This window comes from Capra hircus, chromosome 1 (assembly GCF_001704415.2).
Source record: "Capra hircus breed San Clemente chromosome 1, ASM170441v1, whole genome shotgun sequence".
In the NCBI taxonomy this organism is placed as follows: domain Eukaryota; kingdom Metazoa; phylum Chordata; class Mammalia; order Artiodactyla; family Bovidae; genus Capra; species Capra hircus.
Window position 1 is genome coordinate 99,396,215 of NC_030808.1, and position 18,629 is coordinate 99,414,843.

The following is an 18,629-nucleotide window of genomic DNA, read 5'->3' on the forward strand; positions in this document are numbered from 1 at the left end:
TTTCTTTTTCGTATCAGTTCAGTTGCTCAGTTGTGTCCGACTCTTTGAGACTCCATGGACTGCAGTACACCAGGCCTCCCTGTCAATCACCAACTCCTGGAGCTTGCTCAAACTCATGTCCATTGAGTCAGTGATGCCATCCAACCATCTCATCCTCTGTTGTCCCTTTCTCTACCTGCCTTCAATCTTTCACAGCATCAGGGTCTTTTCTAAGCCATCAGGTGGCCAAAATATTGGAGCTTCAGCTTCAGCATCAGTCCTTCCAGTGAATATTCAGGACTGATTTCCTTTAGGATTGACTAGTTTGATCTCCTTGCAGTCCAAAGAACTCTCAAGAGTCTTCTCCAACACCACCGTTCAAAAGCATCAATTCTTTGCTGCTCAGCTTTCTTTATTGTCCACCTCTCACATTCATATGTGACTACTTGAAAAACCATAGCTTGGCCATAGGGACTTTTTTTGGCAAAGTAATGTCTCTGCTTTTTAATATGTTGTTTAGGTTGGTCACAGTTTTTCTTCCAAAAAGCAAGCGTCTTTTAATTTTATGGCTACAGTCACCATCTGCAGTGATTTTGGAGCCCAAGAAAATAGTCTGTCACTGTATACTTTGTTTCCCCATCTATTTGCCATGTCCTAAAAGATGATGCTGTGAAAGTATTACACTCAATATACCAGCAAATTTGGAAAACTCAGCAGTGGCCATAGGACTGGAAACAGTCAGTTTTCCTTCCAATCCCAAAGAAAGGCAATGCCAAAGATTGCTCAAACTACCGCACAATTTCACTCATCTCACACGCCAGCAAAGTAACGCTCAAAATTCTCCAAGCCAGGCTTCAACAGTATGTGGACCATGAACTTCCAGATATTGAAGCTGGTTTTAGAAAAGGCAGAGGAACCAGAGATCAAATTGCCAACATCCTTTGAATCATTGAAAAAGCAAGAGAGTTCCAGAAAAACATCTACTTCTGTTTTATTGGCTACACCAAAGCCTTTGACTGTGTGGAAAATTCTTAAAGAGGTGGGAATACCAGACCACCTAATCTGCCTCCTGAGAAATCTGTATGCAGGTCAGGAAGCAGCAGTTAGAAGTGGACATGAAACAACAGACTTGTTCCAAATTGGGAAAGGAGTACATCAAGGCTGTATATTGTCACCCTGCTTATTTTACTTATATGCAGAGTACATCATGAGAAACGCTGGGCTGGAAGAAACACAAGCTGGAATCAAGATTGCCGGGAGAAATATCAGTAACCTCAGATATGCAGATGACACCACCCTTATGGCAGAAAGTGAAGAAGAACTAAAGAGCCTCTTGAAAGAGGAGAGTGAAAGAGGAGAGTGAAAAAGTTGGTTTAAAGGTCAACATTCAGAAAACTAAGATCATGGCATCCTGTCCCATCACATTATGGCAAATGATGGGAAATAATGGGAACAGTGACTTTATATTTTTGGGCTCCAAAATCTCTGCAGATGGTGACTACAGCCATGAAATTAAAAGATGCCTACTCCATGGAAGAAAAGCTATGACTAGCATAAACAGCGTGGTGGAAAGTAGAGACATTACTTTGCCAACAAAACTCTGTCTGGTCAAGGCTATAGTTTTTCAAGTGGTCATGTATGGATGTGAGAGTTGGACTATGAAGAAACCTGAATGCCAAAAAATTGATGCTTTTAAACTGTGGTGTTGGAGAAGACTCTTGAGAGTCCCTTGGACTGCAAGGAGATCCAACCTGTCCATCCTAAAGGAAATCAGCCCTGAATACTCATTGGAAGGACTGATGCTAAAGCTGAAACTCCAATACTCTGGCCACCTGATTCAAAGAACTGACTCATCTGAAAATATCCCAATGGTGGGAAAGATTGAAGGCAGGAGGAGAAGGGGACGACAGAGGATGAGATGGTTGGGTGACATCACTGATTTGATGGACATGAGTTTAAGTAAGCTCTGAGGGTTGGTGATGGACAGGGAAGTCCGGTGTGATTCAGTCCATGGTTTGCAAAATGTTGGACATGACCGAGTGACCGAACTGATGGGACCAGATGCCATGATCTTTGTTCTTTGAGTGTTGAGCTTTAAGCCAGCTTTTTCACTCTCACTTTCATCAAGAGGCTCTTTAGTACCTCTTTGCTTTCTGCGATAAGGGTGGTGTCATTTGCATATCTGAGGTTATTGATATTTCTCCCAGCAAACTTGATTTCAGCTTGTGTTTCATCCAATCTGGCATTTTGCATGGTGTACTCTGCATGTAATTTAAATAAGTAGAATGACAATATACAGCCTTGATGTACTCCTTTCCCAATTTGGAACCAGTCTGTTATTCCATGTCCAGTTTGGTTTGCATACAGGTTTTTCAGGAGGTGGGTAAGGTAGTCTGGTATTCCCATCTCTTTAAGAATTTTCCAGTCTGTTATGATCCACACAAAGACTTTAGCCTTGTCGGTGAAGCAGATGATTTTCTTGAATTTTCTTGCTTTTTCTATGATCCGTTTGATGTTGCCAAATTTGATTTCTGGTTTCTTTGCCGTTTCTAAATCCAGCTTGAACATCTGGAATTTTTTGGTTCACATACTGTTGAAGCTTAACTTGGAGAATTTTGAGCATTAGTTTGCTAGCATGTGAGATGAGTGCAATTGTGCAGTAGTTTGAACATTGCTTGACATTGTCCTTCTTTGGGATTAGAATGAAGACTGACCTTTTCTAGTCTTGGGCTACTGCTGAGTTTTCCAAATTTGCTGGCATATTGAGTGCAGCCCTTTAACAGCATCATCTTTTAGGATTTGAAAAAGCTCAACTGGAACTCCATTACTTCCACTAGGTTTGTTTGTAGTGATGCTTCCTAATGCCCACTTGAGTTCACACTTCAGGATGTCTGGCTCTAAGTGAGCGATCACACCATCCTGGTTATCTGGGTCATGAAGATCATTTTTGTATAGTTCTTCTGTGTATTCGTGCCATCTCCTCTTAATGTCTTCTGCTTCTGTCAGGTCTATACTGTTTCAGTCCTTTATTGTGCCCATGTTTGCATGAAATGTTTCTTTGGAATTTCCAATTTTTTGAAGAGATCTCTAGTCTTTCACATTCTGTTGTCTGCCTGTATTTCTTTGCACTGATCTCTGAGGAAGGCTTTTTTTTATCTCTCTTTGATATTCTTTGGAACTCTGCATTTAGATGTATCTATCCTTCCTTTTCTCCTTTGCCTTTCACTTCTCTTCTTTTCTAAGCTATTTGTAAGGCTTCCTCAGACAGCCATTTTGCCTTTTTTTTGACTTCTTTTTCTTGAGGATGGTCTGATCATAGCCTTGTATATACATTGTTACTAAACTCTGTCCTTAGTTCTTCAGTACTCTGTCTATCAGATCTAGTCCCTTGAATCTATTTGTTACTTAGATAGCATATTCAAAAGCAGAGACATTACTTTGCCAACAAAGGTCCGTCTAGTCAAGGCTATGGTTTTTCCAGTAGTCATGTATGGATGTGAGAGTTGGACTGTGAAGAAAGCTGAGTGCCAAAGAATTGATGCTTTTGAACTGTGGTGTTGGAGAAGACTCTTGAGAGTCCCTTGGACTGCAAGAAGATCCAACCAGTCCATTCTAAAGGAGATCAGCCCTGGGATTTCTTTGGAAGGAATGATGCTAAAGCTGAAACTCCAGTACTTTGGCCACCTCATGCGAAGAGTTGACTCATTGGAAAAGTCTCTGATGCTGGGAGGGATTGGGGGCAGGAGGCGAAGGGGATGACAGAGGATGAGATGGCTGGATGGCATCACTGACTCGATGGATGTGAATCTGAGTGAACTCTGGGAGTTGGTGATGGACAGGGAGGCCTGGCGTGCTGCGATTCATGGGGTCACAAAGAGTAGGACACGACTGAGTGACTGAAATGAACTGAACTGAACTGAACTGAATAATCATAAGGGATTTGATTTAGGTCATACCTGAATGGCCTAATGGTTTTCCCTAGTTTCTTCAATTTAAGTCTGAATTTTGCATTAAGGAGTTCATGATCTGAGCCACAGTCAGCTCCCAGTCTTGTTTTGCTGACTGTATAGAGCTTCTCCATCTTTGGCTGAAAGGATATAATCAATGGTGATGTCCATGTGTAGAGTTGTCTCTTGTGTTGTTGGAAGAGTGTGCTTGCTGTGGCTTGTGCGTTCTCTCAGCAAAACTCTGTTAGCCTTTGCCCTGCTTCATTTTGTATTCCAAGGCCAAACTTGACTGTTACTCCAGGTATCTCTTGACTTCCTACATTTACATTCCAGTCCCTTATGATGAAAAGGACATCTGTTGTGTGTGTGTGTTAATTCTAGAAGGTCTTTTAGGTCTTCATAGAACTGTTCAGCTTCTTAAGCATCAGTAGTTGATTCATAGACTTGGATCACTATGATGTTGAATGGTTTACCTTTGAAACAAACAGAGATCATTTTGTCATTTTTGAGACTGCACCCACGTTTTGCATTTTGGACTCTTTTGTTGACTATGAGGGCTACTCCATTTCTTCTAAGGGGTTCCTACCCACAACAGTAGATGTAATGGTGATCTGAATTAAATTCACCTGTTCTGGTGAATGATATGATTATATTGTATTAATTTTATGATGATATTGCATTGATATGATGGTTTGTATGCTTCTTATGCTTTGTTGGATTTGAAATTATTTTGCTGAGTATTTTTGCCACTATGTTCATGAGGATATAGATCTATACTTTTCTCTGCTTGTATGTCTTTGTCTGATTTTGGTAATGCTGGTCTCATAAAATGAGCTTAGAAGTATTTCCTCTGCTTCTTTTCCCTGAATAAGATTGTATATAGTTGGCATAATTCCTTCCTTAAATGTTTTGTAAAACTCATTAATGAATCACATCTGCTGCTTTCTGTTTTGGAAGACTATTAGCTATTGATTTAATTTCATATATATATATGCCTATTCAGACTCCTTCTTATGTGAGTTTGGACAGATTATGTCATTCAACAAATTAGCCCATTTCATCTAGGTTATCAACTTTGTAAGCATAGAGTTGTTTAGCATACCTCTATAATCCCTTTAATGTGTATGGGGTCTTGGGTGATGTTCTCTCTTTGATTTCTGATGTTGGCAATGTGCATCATTTGTCTTTTTTTTTTTACTTAGCCTGGATGGGATCATCAACTTTAAAATTTATTTTCCTAAGAACAAGCTTTTGGTTTCATTAATTTTAATGCTTTTTTATTTTTAATTTCATTGATTTCGATTCTAATTTTATTTTTTCTTTTCTCCTGTTTATTTATATTGTATTAACTCTTTTTTTTTCTACTCTTGTGAGGTAGAATTTTAGATGATTGATTTTAGATCTCTTTCCCCCCCTAATATATGTATGTAGTGCCATAATTTTTCTTCTAAGCACTGCTTTCTCTGACTGGGGCTTAAAAGAAAATCTCATAAATTTTGATAAGGTATATTTTCATTTTCATTCAGTTAAAAATATTTTAAAATTTCTATTGATGTTCTTTCTTTGATCCATGCTTTATTTGAAAGGTGTTGTTTAGTCTCCAAGTGTTTGGGGGTTTTCCAGTTATCTTTCTGTATACATTTTGAGTTTAATTTCATTGTGATCTGCAATCAGACCCTGTATGATTTTTATTCTTTTAAATTTGTTAAGGGGTATTTTATGACCCCAAATGTGTTTTATCTTGGTGAATTTTCCATAAGAGCTTGAGAAAAATGTGTGCTTTGCTGCTGTTGGGTGAGATAGTCCATAGATGTCAATTATATTCAGTTGATTGATGGTGGTGTTGAGTTCAAATACATCTTTACTGGTTTTCTGCCTAGAATGGTTCTTTCCATTTCTGATAGAGGGGTGCTGAAGTCTCCTACTATAACAGTGGGTTCATGTATTTCTCCTTGTAATTCTACAAGTTTTGCCTCACATAGTTTGACAAAGGTTTCAGTTATATACACGTTGGTGATCATTATGTTTTTTTGGAAAATTAACCTGCTTTATTCTTAATAACTTTCCCTGCTTTGAAGCCTGAACATGAAGTGAAAGTGTCAGTCATTCAATCATGTCCGTCTCTTTGACACCCCATGAACTCTAACCCATCAGGCTTCTCTGTCCATGGTATTTCCCAGGCAAGAATACTGGAGCGGGTTGCTGTTTCCTCTTCCAGGGCATCTTTCCAACCCAAGACTGAATCCCAGTCCGTTGCACTGCAGGCAGATTCTTTACCATCTAAGCCACCAGGGAAGCCCACTTCAGAGCCTTCAGAGGACAAAGGCTCTGAAGTCTGGTTTTTCTGACATTAATACAGCTACTTCTACTTTATTTTGCTTAATGTGAGTATGAGATACCTTTCTTTATCCTGATCTGTAACCTCAAAGTAATACTTGTAAGCTTGTGGGAGCTCCCTATGACCAGCTCCTCAGAATTTTTGACTCTCAGACTTGTCCACTTTGAGCTTCCAGCAATCCATCAGTTACGGTTCTGATTTTCCTCTCTCAGCTCCGTTCCCCAGAGAGTTTTTGGTTCATGAGTTTCTGCTCTGGTAGGTCGTGATTTTCTCAATCTGCTTGTTGGCCTCTCCAACTTGGAGAGCAATGATCTGCCCTGTGACCTCATTTCTTGGAGTGGTCTAAGAAGAGTCGTTGATTTTTCAGTTTGTCCAGCTTTTTGCTCATTGTTAGGGTGGAATGAAAACTTCCAAGCATGTGGCATCAGGACCTGCAAGTCCAATGCAATCTCAACTATTTTTGGAAGTACCTTTTATTCTCAGCAATTTTTCAGAAGGAGGGAGGTGGTGAGGTTTTAGAGTCAGAGTTTCCCAATGATTTCCACTGAGCAAGTCATTTAATTTCTTTAAGCGAACTTTTATTATCTATAAAATAAGAATTTATAATACCTCCCGTGCAGATTTTCTTTAAAGGACAAAGGGTATCGTGTATAAAGATACACGGAACAAAGCAGGAGTAAAAGCTAAATAAAGACTAGCCAAGAAAAAGGGAAGTGATGCTTTTCTGACTTCATACCCTAGTCCCTGTGTGTGCCTGGTCATTTGGGGAATATTTTGAACACCTGAATAATGAGCACAGATGGTCAGACCCCGTGGCCCCTCTCCTGATTTACATTCCCTAAGCCTTGCTGGCCTCCTTGCTAGTCCTTGAACATGCTAAGGACACTCTGTCTCAGGGCCTTTGCATTGCTGTTTTCTTTGCCTGGAACTCTCTTCACCCAGGTATCTGTATGGCTCCCTCCTTCACCTTAGTCATATCTTTCTTCAAATAATTCCTCAGGGAAACCTCCCTGAGCCTCCAAGCTTGTACCCACTCCCAGTGATCTCTGCCTTCTTCTTGGTTAGTTTTCTCCATAATGTTTTTCACTCTTAATTTTGTATGTGTATGTGTGCATGCCTTTTTTGTCTTTTAGTTGTATTGATTCCAACCTTCCTCCACTAAATATAAGGGCAGGAATTTTTCACTGTTGAATCACCAGTGCCTAGATCTTGTGCCTTGCATACTGTTGTTATTGTTTAGTTACTAAGTTGCATCTGACTCTTTTGTGACCAGATAGACTATAACCCATAGACAGAGGAGCCTGGCAGGCTACAGTCCATGGGGTCACAAGAGTAGGACCCTACTTAGCGACTAAACCACCACCATCAGGCAGGAATACTGGAGTGGGCTGCCATTTCCTTCTCCAGGAGATCTTCCCGACCCAGGGATCGAATCTGCATCTCCTGCATTGGCAGGAAGATTCTTTACCACGGAGCCACCAGAGAAACCCTTGCATATTGTAGGGGTTCAGTAAACTCAAGGAATGAATCTAAAAAGTCCAATTATAAATTCATTTAGAAAGAGGTGATATCTGACAAATAAGATTTATAAATGGGGAATGACGTCCTTAAAATATTTGCATTCTTTGTCTGTACCAGTCCTCTGAGATATTATTATTCTCTTCACCTCACTATTTACTGAGTTGTAACTTCTAGAGATCTGATGCAAAATAGAAATAAAAGAGGTAACCTGCTTTATATTATGGGACTATAAACAGCACTGACTTAAAAAAAATAAAATTATGAACAGCAATTCAATCAAATGTCCTGATCCCTTGGTAGGCAAGCAACATCTGCTGCTGCAGTTCTGTAATTTTTGATTCTTCTTGCCTAGACCTACAACTTGAGATGCATATAAAATATAATAGAAGTGCTTATTGTTGTTGAAATAGCAGGAAGACATTCAGGGGGCATGGATAGCACTTCCCATCTCTTACAATTGTCTGATTGACTGTGACAGCTTCAGATGAGAGAGACAAAAAGACCTATATATTCCTAAATAGCTATTAACTCAGGCACATAAGGTGGAGCATTTCTCCATTGGAATGATTTGCTCACAAGGTCCATTTGCACTGAAGTGTAGTTATTAGGACCATGCTATTTTCTGCTCTGCAGATGCCAAAGCTCGGTCCTCAACAGTTAATGTCTCATCTGATGAGAAGCAGTCAGGAGTAAACTGAAAACTTAAAGGGACTTGGTATCATGAAAATGTGGCATGTAAATGTGATGCCAACACTTATTTCTGGGTTTTATCACTGATAAAAACATTTTGCTATGAATACTGTCTTCACCGTCCGATAGTCAAACCTCTTTATCTGCCAAGTGATGCGAAACACACTTCTCTCTCACTAGACTTTGAAGGTCTTTTCACTTGTCTTGTTATTCTCGCATTCTGATATTGTCATAGTGAGAGTAGATTCTGGTTAATACTGGGGGTGTGTTTGTGACATAGTCAGTCCTTATATTTCAACACATGGTTTTCCTGAAGACTGCGCCTTAAGGCAGATTGCCATAGAATGAAATCTGACTGGCTGTACACTGTTGTCATTATTGATTCGGATTTCATGAGAAATTGTGAAATGAGTAGAGAAAGGTGCTGAAAAGTGATGAATGGTATTTTGGGGCTCAGCCGGTTAAGGCAGAGGAAGGGGAGTATAAAGCATCAAAAAGCGAAGGTTCCTAACTCCTGATTGAACGTCTGCATTAGATAAAAGCGGTGGGTGGATGATGAGATGCTTTGCAATGTGAATGAGGCCAGTCTTGAACAAGTAAGCACATCTTTCTTTGAACATAGTTTACTTTCTTTTTCTTTGTTTTTGTTTCTGTCAAAGAATACTTTTTAGTGAATGCTTAGTATATAATAGATCAATGAATATTTTTGAAAAAATGGTTCCCAGGTGGCTCAGTGGTATAGTATCTGCCTATCAACAGGAGATGCAGGTTTCTATCCCTGGGTTGGGAAGATTCCCCTGAAGTAGGAAATGACAACCCACTCCAGTATTCTTGCCTGAGAAATCCAATGGAGAGTAGAACCTGGTGGGTTGCAGCCCATGGGGTCTCAAAAGAGTCAGATATGACTTAGTAACTAAACAACAACAAAAAATTCCATAACCTTTCTTCAAAGATCATTATCAGAAATTTCCCTTAGGGGACATCTGTATACCTAAGGCTGATTCATGTTGATATTTAACAGAAAATAACAAAATTCTATAAAGCAATTATCCATCAACTAAAAAATAAATAAATTAAGAAAAAGAATAAGGGCAATTAATTAAAATTTTTTTCACTTGTTTGGAGTATTATGTTTTCATGACTTTGTCTTTAATGAATACAATTCAAAGTCTTAAGCAATTGTGTGCAAAATCTTGTATGATATAATTTTAAATTTCAAGCTTCATCTAAAAACCTGGTTTCTAAAATGTAACTGTCTGCATTCATTCTCATGGCTGGAAGAAACCAAGTCATTAAATATTTTTATTGAATTGGTTTGGATATGAAAAGTGACATGAATTCAAATAAGAGGTCAGGTTATTAAGCTTAAATAGAATAGTAATACTAGCTAACTTGTATGAAGTATTTATTGTATGATATATACTGTGCTAAGTGCTTTACAAGTATTTGCTTACTTAAACCTCTTAAAAACGATTTGAGGGATAACTATGATTCTCTCCAGTTTATAGGTGAGGAAACTGAAGCTTATAGAGATTAAGTAATGAATCCAAGTTTAGACACTGACATTTAAACTCAAACATACTGGCTCCAGGCCCAGTGCTTAACCACCGGCATATTGCACAAACCAAAGCAGATAGAAACAGTTACATGGAATGATAGCTAAAGTGTTGCATCATATTATTATGAAGATCCAGGTCATTTGACTCTAGGCTATGTGGCAGTCTGGATGGGAAGGTAGTTTGGGGGAGAATGGATAGATGTTTATGTATGACTGTGTCTCTTCAGTATTCACCAGAAATTGACACATGATTGCTAATCAGCTAAATACCCTGATACAAAATAAGGTAAAAAAAAAAAAAGAGTTTGTATAAATTGGGTAAGTATGGATGTTCTGTTCAGTTCAGTTCAGTTCAGTCGCTAGGTCATGTCTGACTCTGCGACCCCATGAATCGCAGCACACCAAGCCTCCCTGTCCATCTCCAACTCCCGGAGTTCACTCAAACTCATGTCCATTGAGTTGGTGATGCTATCCAGCCATCTCATCCTCTGTCATCCCCTTCTCCTCCTGCCCCCAATCCCTCCCAGCATCAGTCTTTTCCAATGAGTCAACTCTTCGCATGAGGTGGCCAAACTAGTGGAGTTTCAGCTTTAGCGTCAGTCCCTCCAATTAACACCCAGGGCTGATCTCCTTTAGAATGGACTGGATGGATCTCCTTGCAGTCCAGGGGACTCTCAAGAGTCTTCTCCAACACCACACTTCAAAAGCATCAATTCTTCAGCGCTCAAGTTTCTTCACAGTCCAACTCTCACATCCATACATGACCACAGGAAAAACCATAGCCTTGACTAGACGGACCTTTGTTGGAAAGTATTGTCTCTGCTTTTCAATATGCTATCTAGGTTGGTCATAACTTTCCTCCCAAGGAGTAAGTGTCTTTTAATTTCATGGCTGCTATCACTCTGCAGTGATTTTGGAGCCCCCCAAAATAAAGTTTGACACTGTTTCCACTGTTTTCCCATCTATTTGCCATGAAGTGATGGGACCAGATGCCATGATCTTCGTTTTCTGATGTTGAAGTTTAAGCCAACTTTTTCACTCTCCACTTTCACTTTCATCAAGAGTCTTTTTAGTTCCTCTTCACTTTCTGCCATAAGGGTGGTGTCATCTGCATATCTGAGGTTATTGCTATTTCTCCCAGCAATCTTGATTCCAGCTTGTGCTTCTTCCAGCCCAGTGTTTCTCATGATGTACTCTGCATATAAGCTAAATAAGCAGGGTGACAATATACAGCCTGGACGTACTCCTTTTCCTATTTGGATCCAGTCTGTTGTTCCATGTCCAGTTCTAACTGTTGCTTCCTGACCTGCATACAGATTTCTCAAGAGGCAGGTCAGGTGGTCTGGTATTCCCATCTCTTTCAGAATTTTCCACAGTTTATTGTGATCCACACAGTCAAAGGCTTTGGCACAGTCAATAAAGCAGAAACAGATGTTTTTCTGGAACTCTCTTGCTTTTTCAATCATCCAGCGGATGTTGGCAATTTGATCTCTGGTTCCTCTGCCTTTTCTAAAACCAGCTTGAACAGCTGGAAGTTCACAGTTTAAGTATTGCTGAAGCCTGGCTTGGAGAATTTTGAGCATTACTTTACTAGCGTGTGAGATGAGTGCAATTGTGTGGTAGTTTGAGCATTCTTTGGCATTGCCTTTCTTTGGGATTGGAATGAAAACTTTTTCCAGTCCTGTGGCCACTGCTGAGTGTTCCAAATTTGCTGGCATATTGAGTGCAGCACTTTCACAGCATCATCTTTCAGGATTTGAAATAGCTCAACTGGAATTCCATCACCTCCACTAGCTTTGTTCATAGTGATGCTTTCTAAGGCCCACTTGACTTCACATTCCAGGATATCTGGCTCTAGGTAAGTGATCACACCGTCCTGATTACGTGGGTCGTGAAGCTCTTTTTTGTACAGTTCTTCCGTGTATTCTTGCCACCTCTTGTTATCTTCTGCTTCTGTTAGGTCCCTACCATTTCTGTCCTTTATCGAGCCCATCTTTGCATAAAATGTTCCCTTGGTATCTCTAATTTTCTTGAAGAGATCTCTAGTCTTTCCCATTCTGTTGTTTTCCTCTATTTCTTTGCATTGATCGCTGAGGAAGGCTTTCTTATCTCTCTTTGCTATTCTTTGGAACTCTGTATTCAGATGCTTATATCTTTCCTTTTCTCCTTTGCTTTTCACTTCTCTTCTTTTCACAGCAATTTGTAAGGCCTCCTCAGAGAGCCATTTTCCTTTTTTGCATTTCTTTTCCATGGGGATGGTCTCGATCCCTATCTCCTGTACAATGTCATGAACCTCCATACATAGTTCATCAGCCACTCTGTCTATCAGATCTAGTCCCTTAAATCTATTTCTTATTTCCACTATATAATCATAAGAGATTTGATTTAGGTCATACCTGAATGGTCTAGTGGTTTTTCCTACTTTCTTCAATTTAAGTCTGAATTTTGCAATAAGGATTTCATGATCTGAGCCACAGTCAGCTCCCAGTCTTATTTTTGTTGATTGTATAGAGCTTCTCCATCTTTGGCTGCAAAGAATATAATCAATCTGATTTTGGTGTTGACCAGCTGGTGATGTCCATGTGTAGAGTCTTTTCCTGTGTTGTTGTGCTGACAGAATGCGGTCCACTGGAGAGGGAATGGCAAATCACTTCAGTATTCTTGCCTTGAGAACCCCATGAACAGTATGAAAAGGCAAAATGATAGGATACTCAAAGAGGAACTCTCTGGGTCAGTAGCTGCCCAATATGCTACAGGAGATCAGTGGAGACATAACTCCAGAAAGAATGAAGGGATGAAGCCAAAGCAAAAACAATACCCAGTTGTGGATGTGACTGGTGATAGAGGCAAGGTCCAATGCTGTAAAGAGCAATATTGCACGGCAACCTGGAATGACAGGCCCAGGAATCAAGGCAAATTGGAAGTGGTCAAACAGGAGATGGCAAGAGTAAACATTCTACATTCAACTTTCTAGGAATCAGCAAATTAAAATGGACTGGAATGGGAGGATTTAACTCAGATGATCATTATATCTACCACTGTGGGCAGGAATCCCTCAGAAGAAATGGAGTAGCCATCATGGTCAACAAAAGAGTCCAAAATGCAGTACTTGGATGCAATCTCAAAAACGACAGAATCATCTCTGTTCATTTCCAAAGCAAACCATTCAATATCGCAGTAATCCAAGCCTATGTCCCAACCAGTAATGTTGAAGAAGCTGAACGGTTCTATGAAGACCTACAAGACCTTTTAGAATTAACACTCAAAAAAGATATCCTTTTTATTATAGGGGACTGGAATGCAAAAGTAGGAAGTCAAGAAATACCTGGAGTAACAGGCAAATTTGGCCTTGGAGTATGGAATGAAGTAGGGCAAAGGCTAATATAGTTTTGCCAAGAGAATGCACTGGTCATAGCAAACACCCTCTTCCAACAACACAAGAATATGGATGTTAGAGATATTGATATAGGTATAGATATGTGTTTGTGTGTAGAGATAAATAAAATTCAAGTCTATTCAGGAAAAAAAAGAGTCTCCATTCATTCAGTCTAACATCTGCTCAGCCTGAAGTGGAACCACCTGTTAGTTTATTAAATTGTATTAAATTGTAGAATTAATTCATGTGGAAATAACAGAGGAGGGGGAAAGGAGGCTTTAATTCATACCAAAGGGAGGAATGAACATATATATATATATATATAAAGAAATTATGTTATAGTTTAATAATGGTAATTAAACACTGAAGCTACTTTTGGTTCACTGAGAGAAAATGTGTAGCATAGATATAGTTTTACATCATTTAAGAAATTTTCTGATTGAGAGCTGCAATATCAGGGGGAAAAGGGGCTACAAGAGCTCCCATGCAAATAATCAGTTCTTTGTTGAGGCATAAAGATTGTTAAATGGTGGCCCTTTCATTCAATCCTGCTTCTTTTTTTGCTTCTGGGAACTACTGCCTTAGGTGAGCGTCTCTACCTGGAGTATAACATCAGCCTCTGAATGGTCTTCTCACAACCTGTTTGTTTTCTGCACTGTTGCCAGAGGTATCTTCACAAACTAACTAATAAAAAATGCACTTCTTCTCTCCTCCTTATTAGAACAAAGAAATCATTCTTAATTTTATTTTGAGTCATACATGCCACTGATAACCAATGAGAGATATGAACCCTTTCCCAGTTAACAACAACAAAAACTTTATACATGCTATTATTCTCTGACATTGCTCACTGAAGAGTTCAAACATCTGTTGCTAGTGTGCATCCTCACCTGATAATCCATCATTTATCTTATTGTCTGCATTCTGGCTTCATGACACTTCTTACTGTTTCTCATGCTTGAAAGAGACTCCAAGTTCTCTCTTCTAAGCATTTTAACTACCTAGGGTACAATGATGAAATAGAGGAAGGCTTTTGATGTGTTTGTCATAGAAAGTCTAAGATTCAAACCTTGTTATAAGCTTGGGAATGGTACTTAGCTGATTAGAATCTCTATTTTATCATGGTAGAAAGAGAGTGATAACATAATTTTGCAGGCTTTGTATAAAGGTCCAGTGAGATAATGAATGTAAAGGGCTTGGCGCTCACTGTCCCTACCGTCAATCCCCGATTGAGCCTCCTTACATTTTATCCCCATCCCCCACTCCAGTGAATGGATTTGGAGGTTTACTCTTTGTGTCCCCAGATCACGGAGTGCTGATACCTCTGTACTTGTAAGATTTGGGGGCATTTATTTATTTCTTGTCTGTTTCTCTCTCTAGCCCAGTAGCACTTGACCCAGGCTGCATACTTAAGTAACCTATATAAATTCCACTGCTGGTCCAATTAGTCCAATTGGTCCAATTCCAACTCTGGTCTGGTCTGAAATTGTGATTTTTAAAGTGATTCTAGTGTACAAGCTTAGGCTACAGGCCCCTTGAGAGCAGAGATTCATCAGTGAAGCTCCACTGGTGCCCAGTGGATGTTCAATGAATGCCTGTAGGGTGAATGAATGAATGAGTGAATGAGTGAATACATGCATAACAGCCAGTTTCCTAGGTCTTCTGAAAATGCATTTGATAAATTTTAACCCATTTAATTCTGAAAACGTGACACTCTAGTTTAACAAATTCCTGATAAGTTTATATTTATATATTGTCAATCAATATGTAAGTGGATAAAGTTATGCTTTAAATTTTTAAAAAATCTAGATATTGCTTCAGGCAATTTTCTACCTACATATTTCTATGTTCAGTGGTCTTTTGTTTTTTCTTTCATTCCTTTGCATCCCTATGTCACATAAACAAAGTAATTTTAACCTGTAAATCTCTTAAAGGGCATCTAACTACCTAGAGCTTGAATAAGCAGTCTACTTGACACTGTTAAGTTTCTTACTGTGGGACTATTACATGTAATCCTATCCTTGCATTTGTTTTCTTGCCTTCTTTTTGGAGTGTATATGCAGATTTATATTCAGCCTTCCTGGATTCTTTGTTTTTAACGACCCATCGATAATTATGTTGATTGTGAAAATACATGCAGTACCTTGAGGGAAGGAACTAATGGCGTTAGAAGCAGTAGTTCTAGCAATCAGCTGGTGTGAACTTTTCCCCATAATGGCGGGTGGTGCTTTCTCTTCTGAATGCTAAATGAAAGCTGATATGTAATAAAAGGTTTATTTTCATAGAGTGAATAGTGTCAGAGCATCATGACTGATAAAATCAACTTTCTCATCGAAATGTAAAAGATTTATATGTTTATTTTCAGAAGTATTCGATTTCAAGATAGTCTCTAGACACTAAGCTGAACAGTGGGTAAGGGAAGAAGATTCCTATCTTTTCTGATAAAGAGAATCATGACTTCATTACCTCAGTTCTGGCCTAGAAATTGAAACGTTATCAGCTTAACAAAAGAAAGCAAATACATTACAAAAATGTCTCTAACTGTTGGTGGAACTCACTAGCGGAAATGCACAGGCTGGATATTTTGATTGAAATAAAAGCGGTGAATTCTGGGACTATATTTAATTTCTCTACAATGTTATTTTCTCATAGGTAATCAGCTCTGATGTGGGGTCGACCGTTTCCTTCTGGATGATAGACACTGGGCAGAAAATCAAACAGTTTACCGGTTGCCATGGCAACGCAGAAATCAGCACGATGGCCCTAGATGCAAATGAGACGCGGCTTTTGACTGGCAGCACAGATGGGACCGTAAAGGTGCGAACACAGTGACGCTTCTTTATCCAGATAGGAGGGGGCTAAAACATTGTGCGAGGAGACACAGCTTTGGCTATATCTGTGTTGGTAATTTTGGTCTTGGAAGAAAAGAGATGAGACAAGGAAGAGCTAAATAACTCAAACCATCTAATAACAAAGCTGTTAGGAAAATAAACCTCTGTGGAAAAATGAATAAATGATTTTTATGAATAAATTATTTAGAATCAAAGCACAGCTTGTCTTACTCATTTCAGAAAGCCTTTTCCAGTGTTCTGGATAGAGGACCACTTTGGGGAATAAGAGGCCTGAATACTTTTCATGTGCTTTAGCTAATGTCTTTGGTTTCATTTTTCTCAGTTTATAAACTGAGAAATCAGGGCAAGTACATAAACTTTTAAAATGACATGAATGCAAGTTTTTCAGAAAATGAATATCTTAAAATCAACCTATTTTGTAAATTGTATTTTTATGTGAAGGTAAGTATCAATAAGATAGTAAAGAAGGATAGTAGGAAGAACAATCATAATCTTATTTATTATCCATCCTAAACTAACATTATTTTATCCTCTCAGTTATCAAATTATTATTAATTTCTTCTGGGAGGAAAATGCTGTATTATTTTGCAAAAATCATCAAAATTTCAGGTAAAGCTAGATTCTTACAATCTAAAATCATGCCCACTCTCTGCTCGCCTCAGCACTGAAAGTGATGACAGTATCAGATTGGGATGACTTGTGACACTTTGAGACAACAGAAGACAGTTTCCTGAATAAGCTTTGAATTGTTCTTAAGTTTCTGTCATAAGTGGGATCAGAAGGCTATTAATTAGAGGGACCTCCTGTGTTAGGGTGTACGATGCATTCAGGTAGACTGCTGGGGATGGTAGTGGAAAGCTACCTAGATATGTAGGTAGGTAGTGAGTGAGTGAGTGACAGTCGCTCAGTCGTGTCTGACTCTGCGACTCCGTGGACTGTAGCCTGCCAGGCTCCTCTGTCCATGGAATTCTCCAGGCAAGAATACTGGAGTGAGTTGCCATTGTAGGTGGAACATTGTGGAATTTGGGGGCAAGTATGTAGGAGAATTCTAGCCTGCATCGGTCACTGTGAAGCATGCTGCAGTGAGCATCTCTGGAAATTAGCAGACTGTGACCTCTGGGAAGGATAATGGCTTGAGGTATGGACTTGGAGCATGGGTTTAAGTCAAATAACATCTTCATGGGAGAAAATGGTTAAATGTGTGAAGATAATGGGATAATTCTAATCCCAATAGTCAGGTGGAACAAAATAGAAGTAAATGGAACTGGGGTATTAGACAGTGACTTAGGCAAAAAAAAAAAAAAAAAATCGAAAAAGTGAGTATCCCACATACCAGTCCTTGGATATAAGGCTGGACTGAAAAAAGAAGGCAACGGATTAGACTGTTTTTGTCCCTATGTTGCAAAGTAACTAGTCATAGAGTCCAGGGTAGGGCAGACTTGTAGATGGTTGCAAAACTGGTCCTAGTTAAGGGGCTTGATAGGATCTGGGGACAGTCAAATCTTTATACTACTTTTCTGTGAGTATTATTTTAGGTGGGCTTTATAAGAGCCCTGTTTAGAGGAAAACAAGGTGACGTGGGTGAAGAGCATGTACACTCCTCAGTGTCTCAGCTTGAGTCCTGACATCTTATAAGCTAATGTGAATTTAGTTTTACAATCACAGGTTTTGAAGGTACATTTATCTTTATCACAATAGCGCAATAGAATTCTGAAATCTGGCAACTTCTGTGTAGGATGCATAAATCAAGGTTGGGCTGCACAGGCCATATTCTAAAAAGAAAAAAGAATGAATGATATTTTTCCAATCACATTTATAATTTAGAATCCCAAATCCAGTACTTATGCAATCAAAGATTTAAAAGTATTGCCCTATTTATCATGGTTTTCAAGTTTCTGTTTTTAAATTAATTGTTTTGAATAATATATGCACACAATAAAATTTGAAGCCTAAAAGGTATATACAGTGAAAAGAAAGTGTCTTTCTCACCCCTGTTCCCTTCTCATCGCTTGTGGCTACCAGTAGTACTAGTTTCTTGCATATCTTTCTAGGCTGTGAGCATTAGACTGATTTATATGAAGGCAAACAACAAGAATAATATTAGTTAAATTTTATTGCATATTACTATGAATCATGCACTGTCCTAAGCACTTTACACACACACACACATACACACACCTCTATATGCTGGGTACTATTATTATACCAGTTGAGGAAACTGAAACCTAAGGAAATAAACAACTTGCTGAAGGTCCTATGGCTGATTGGCTTTGGACAGAGTTTGGACGATTGGAAATGACCCATTCTTTGTAATAGTTGCATTATATGCTACTGTGGAGATATTCCATATTTGGATGTTCAATTCCTT

The 18,629-nt window shown here is 39.0% G+C and overlaps 1 protein-coding gene across 1 annotated transcript in view; it reads left to right on the forward strand.

Annotated features, from left to right (window-relative positions):
- The window catches only part of WDR49 (WD repeat domain 49), a 164,783-nt gene that overhangs the window by 89,635 nt on the left and 56,519 nt on the right, over positions 1 to 18,629 (forward strand). Inside the window, exon 9 of the mRNA XM_005675370.3 lies at positions 16,062 to 16,226. Coding sequence (XP_005675427.3) covers positions 16,062 to 16,226 — 165 coding nt within the window. The remainder of the gene's footprint in view (positions 1 to 16,061; positions 16,227 to 18,629) is intronic.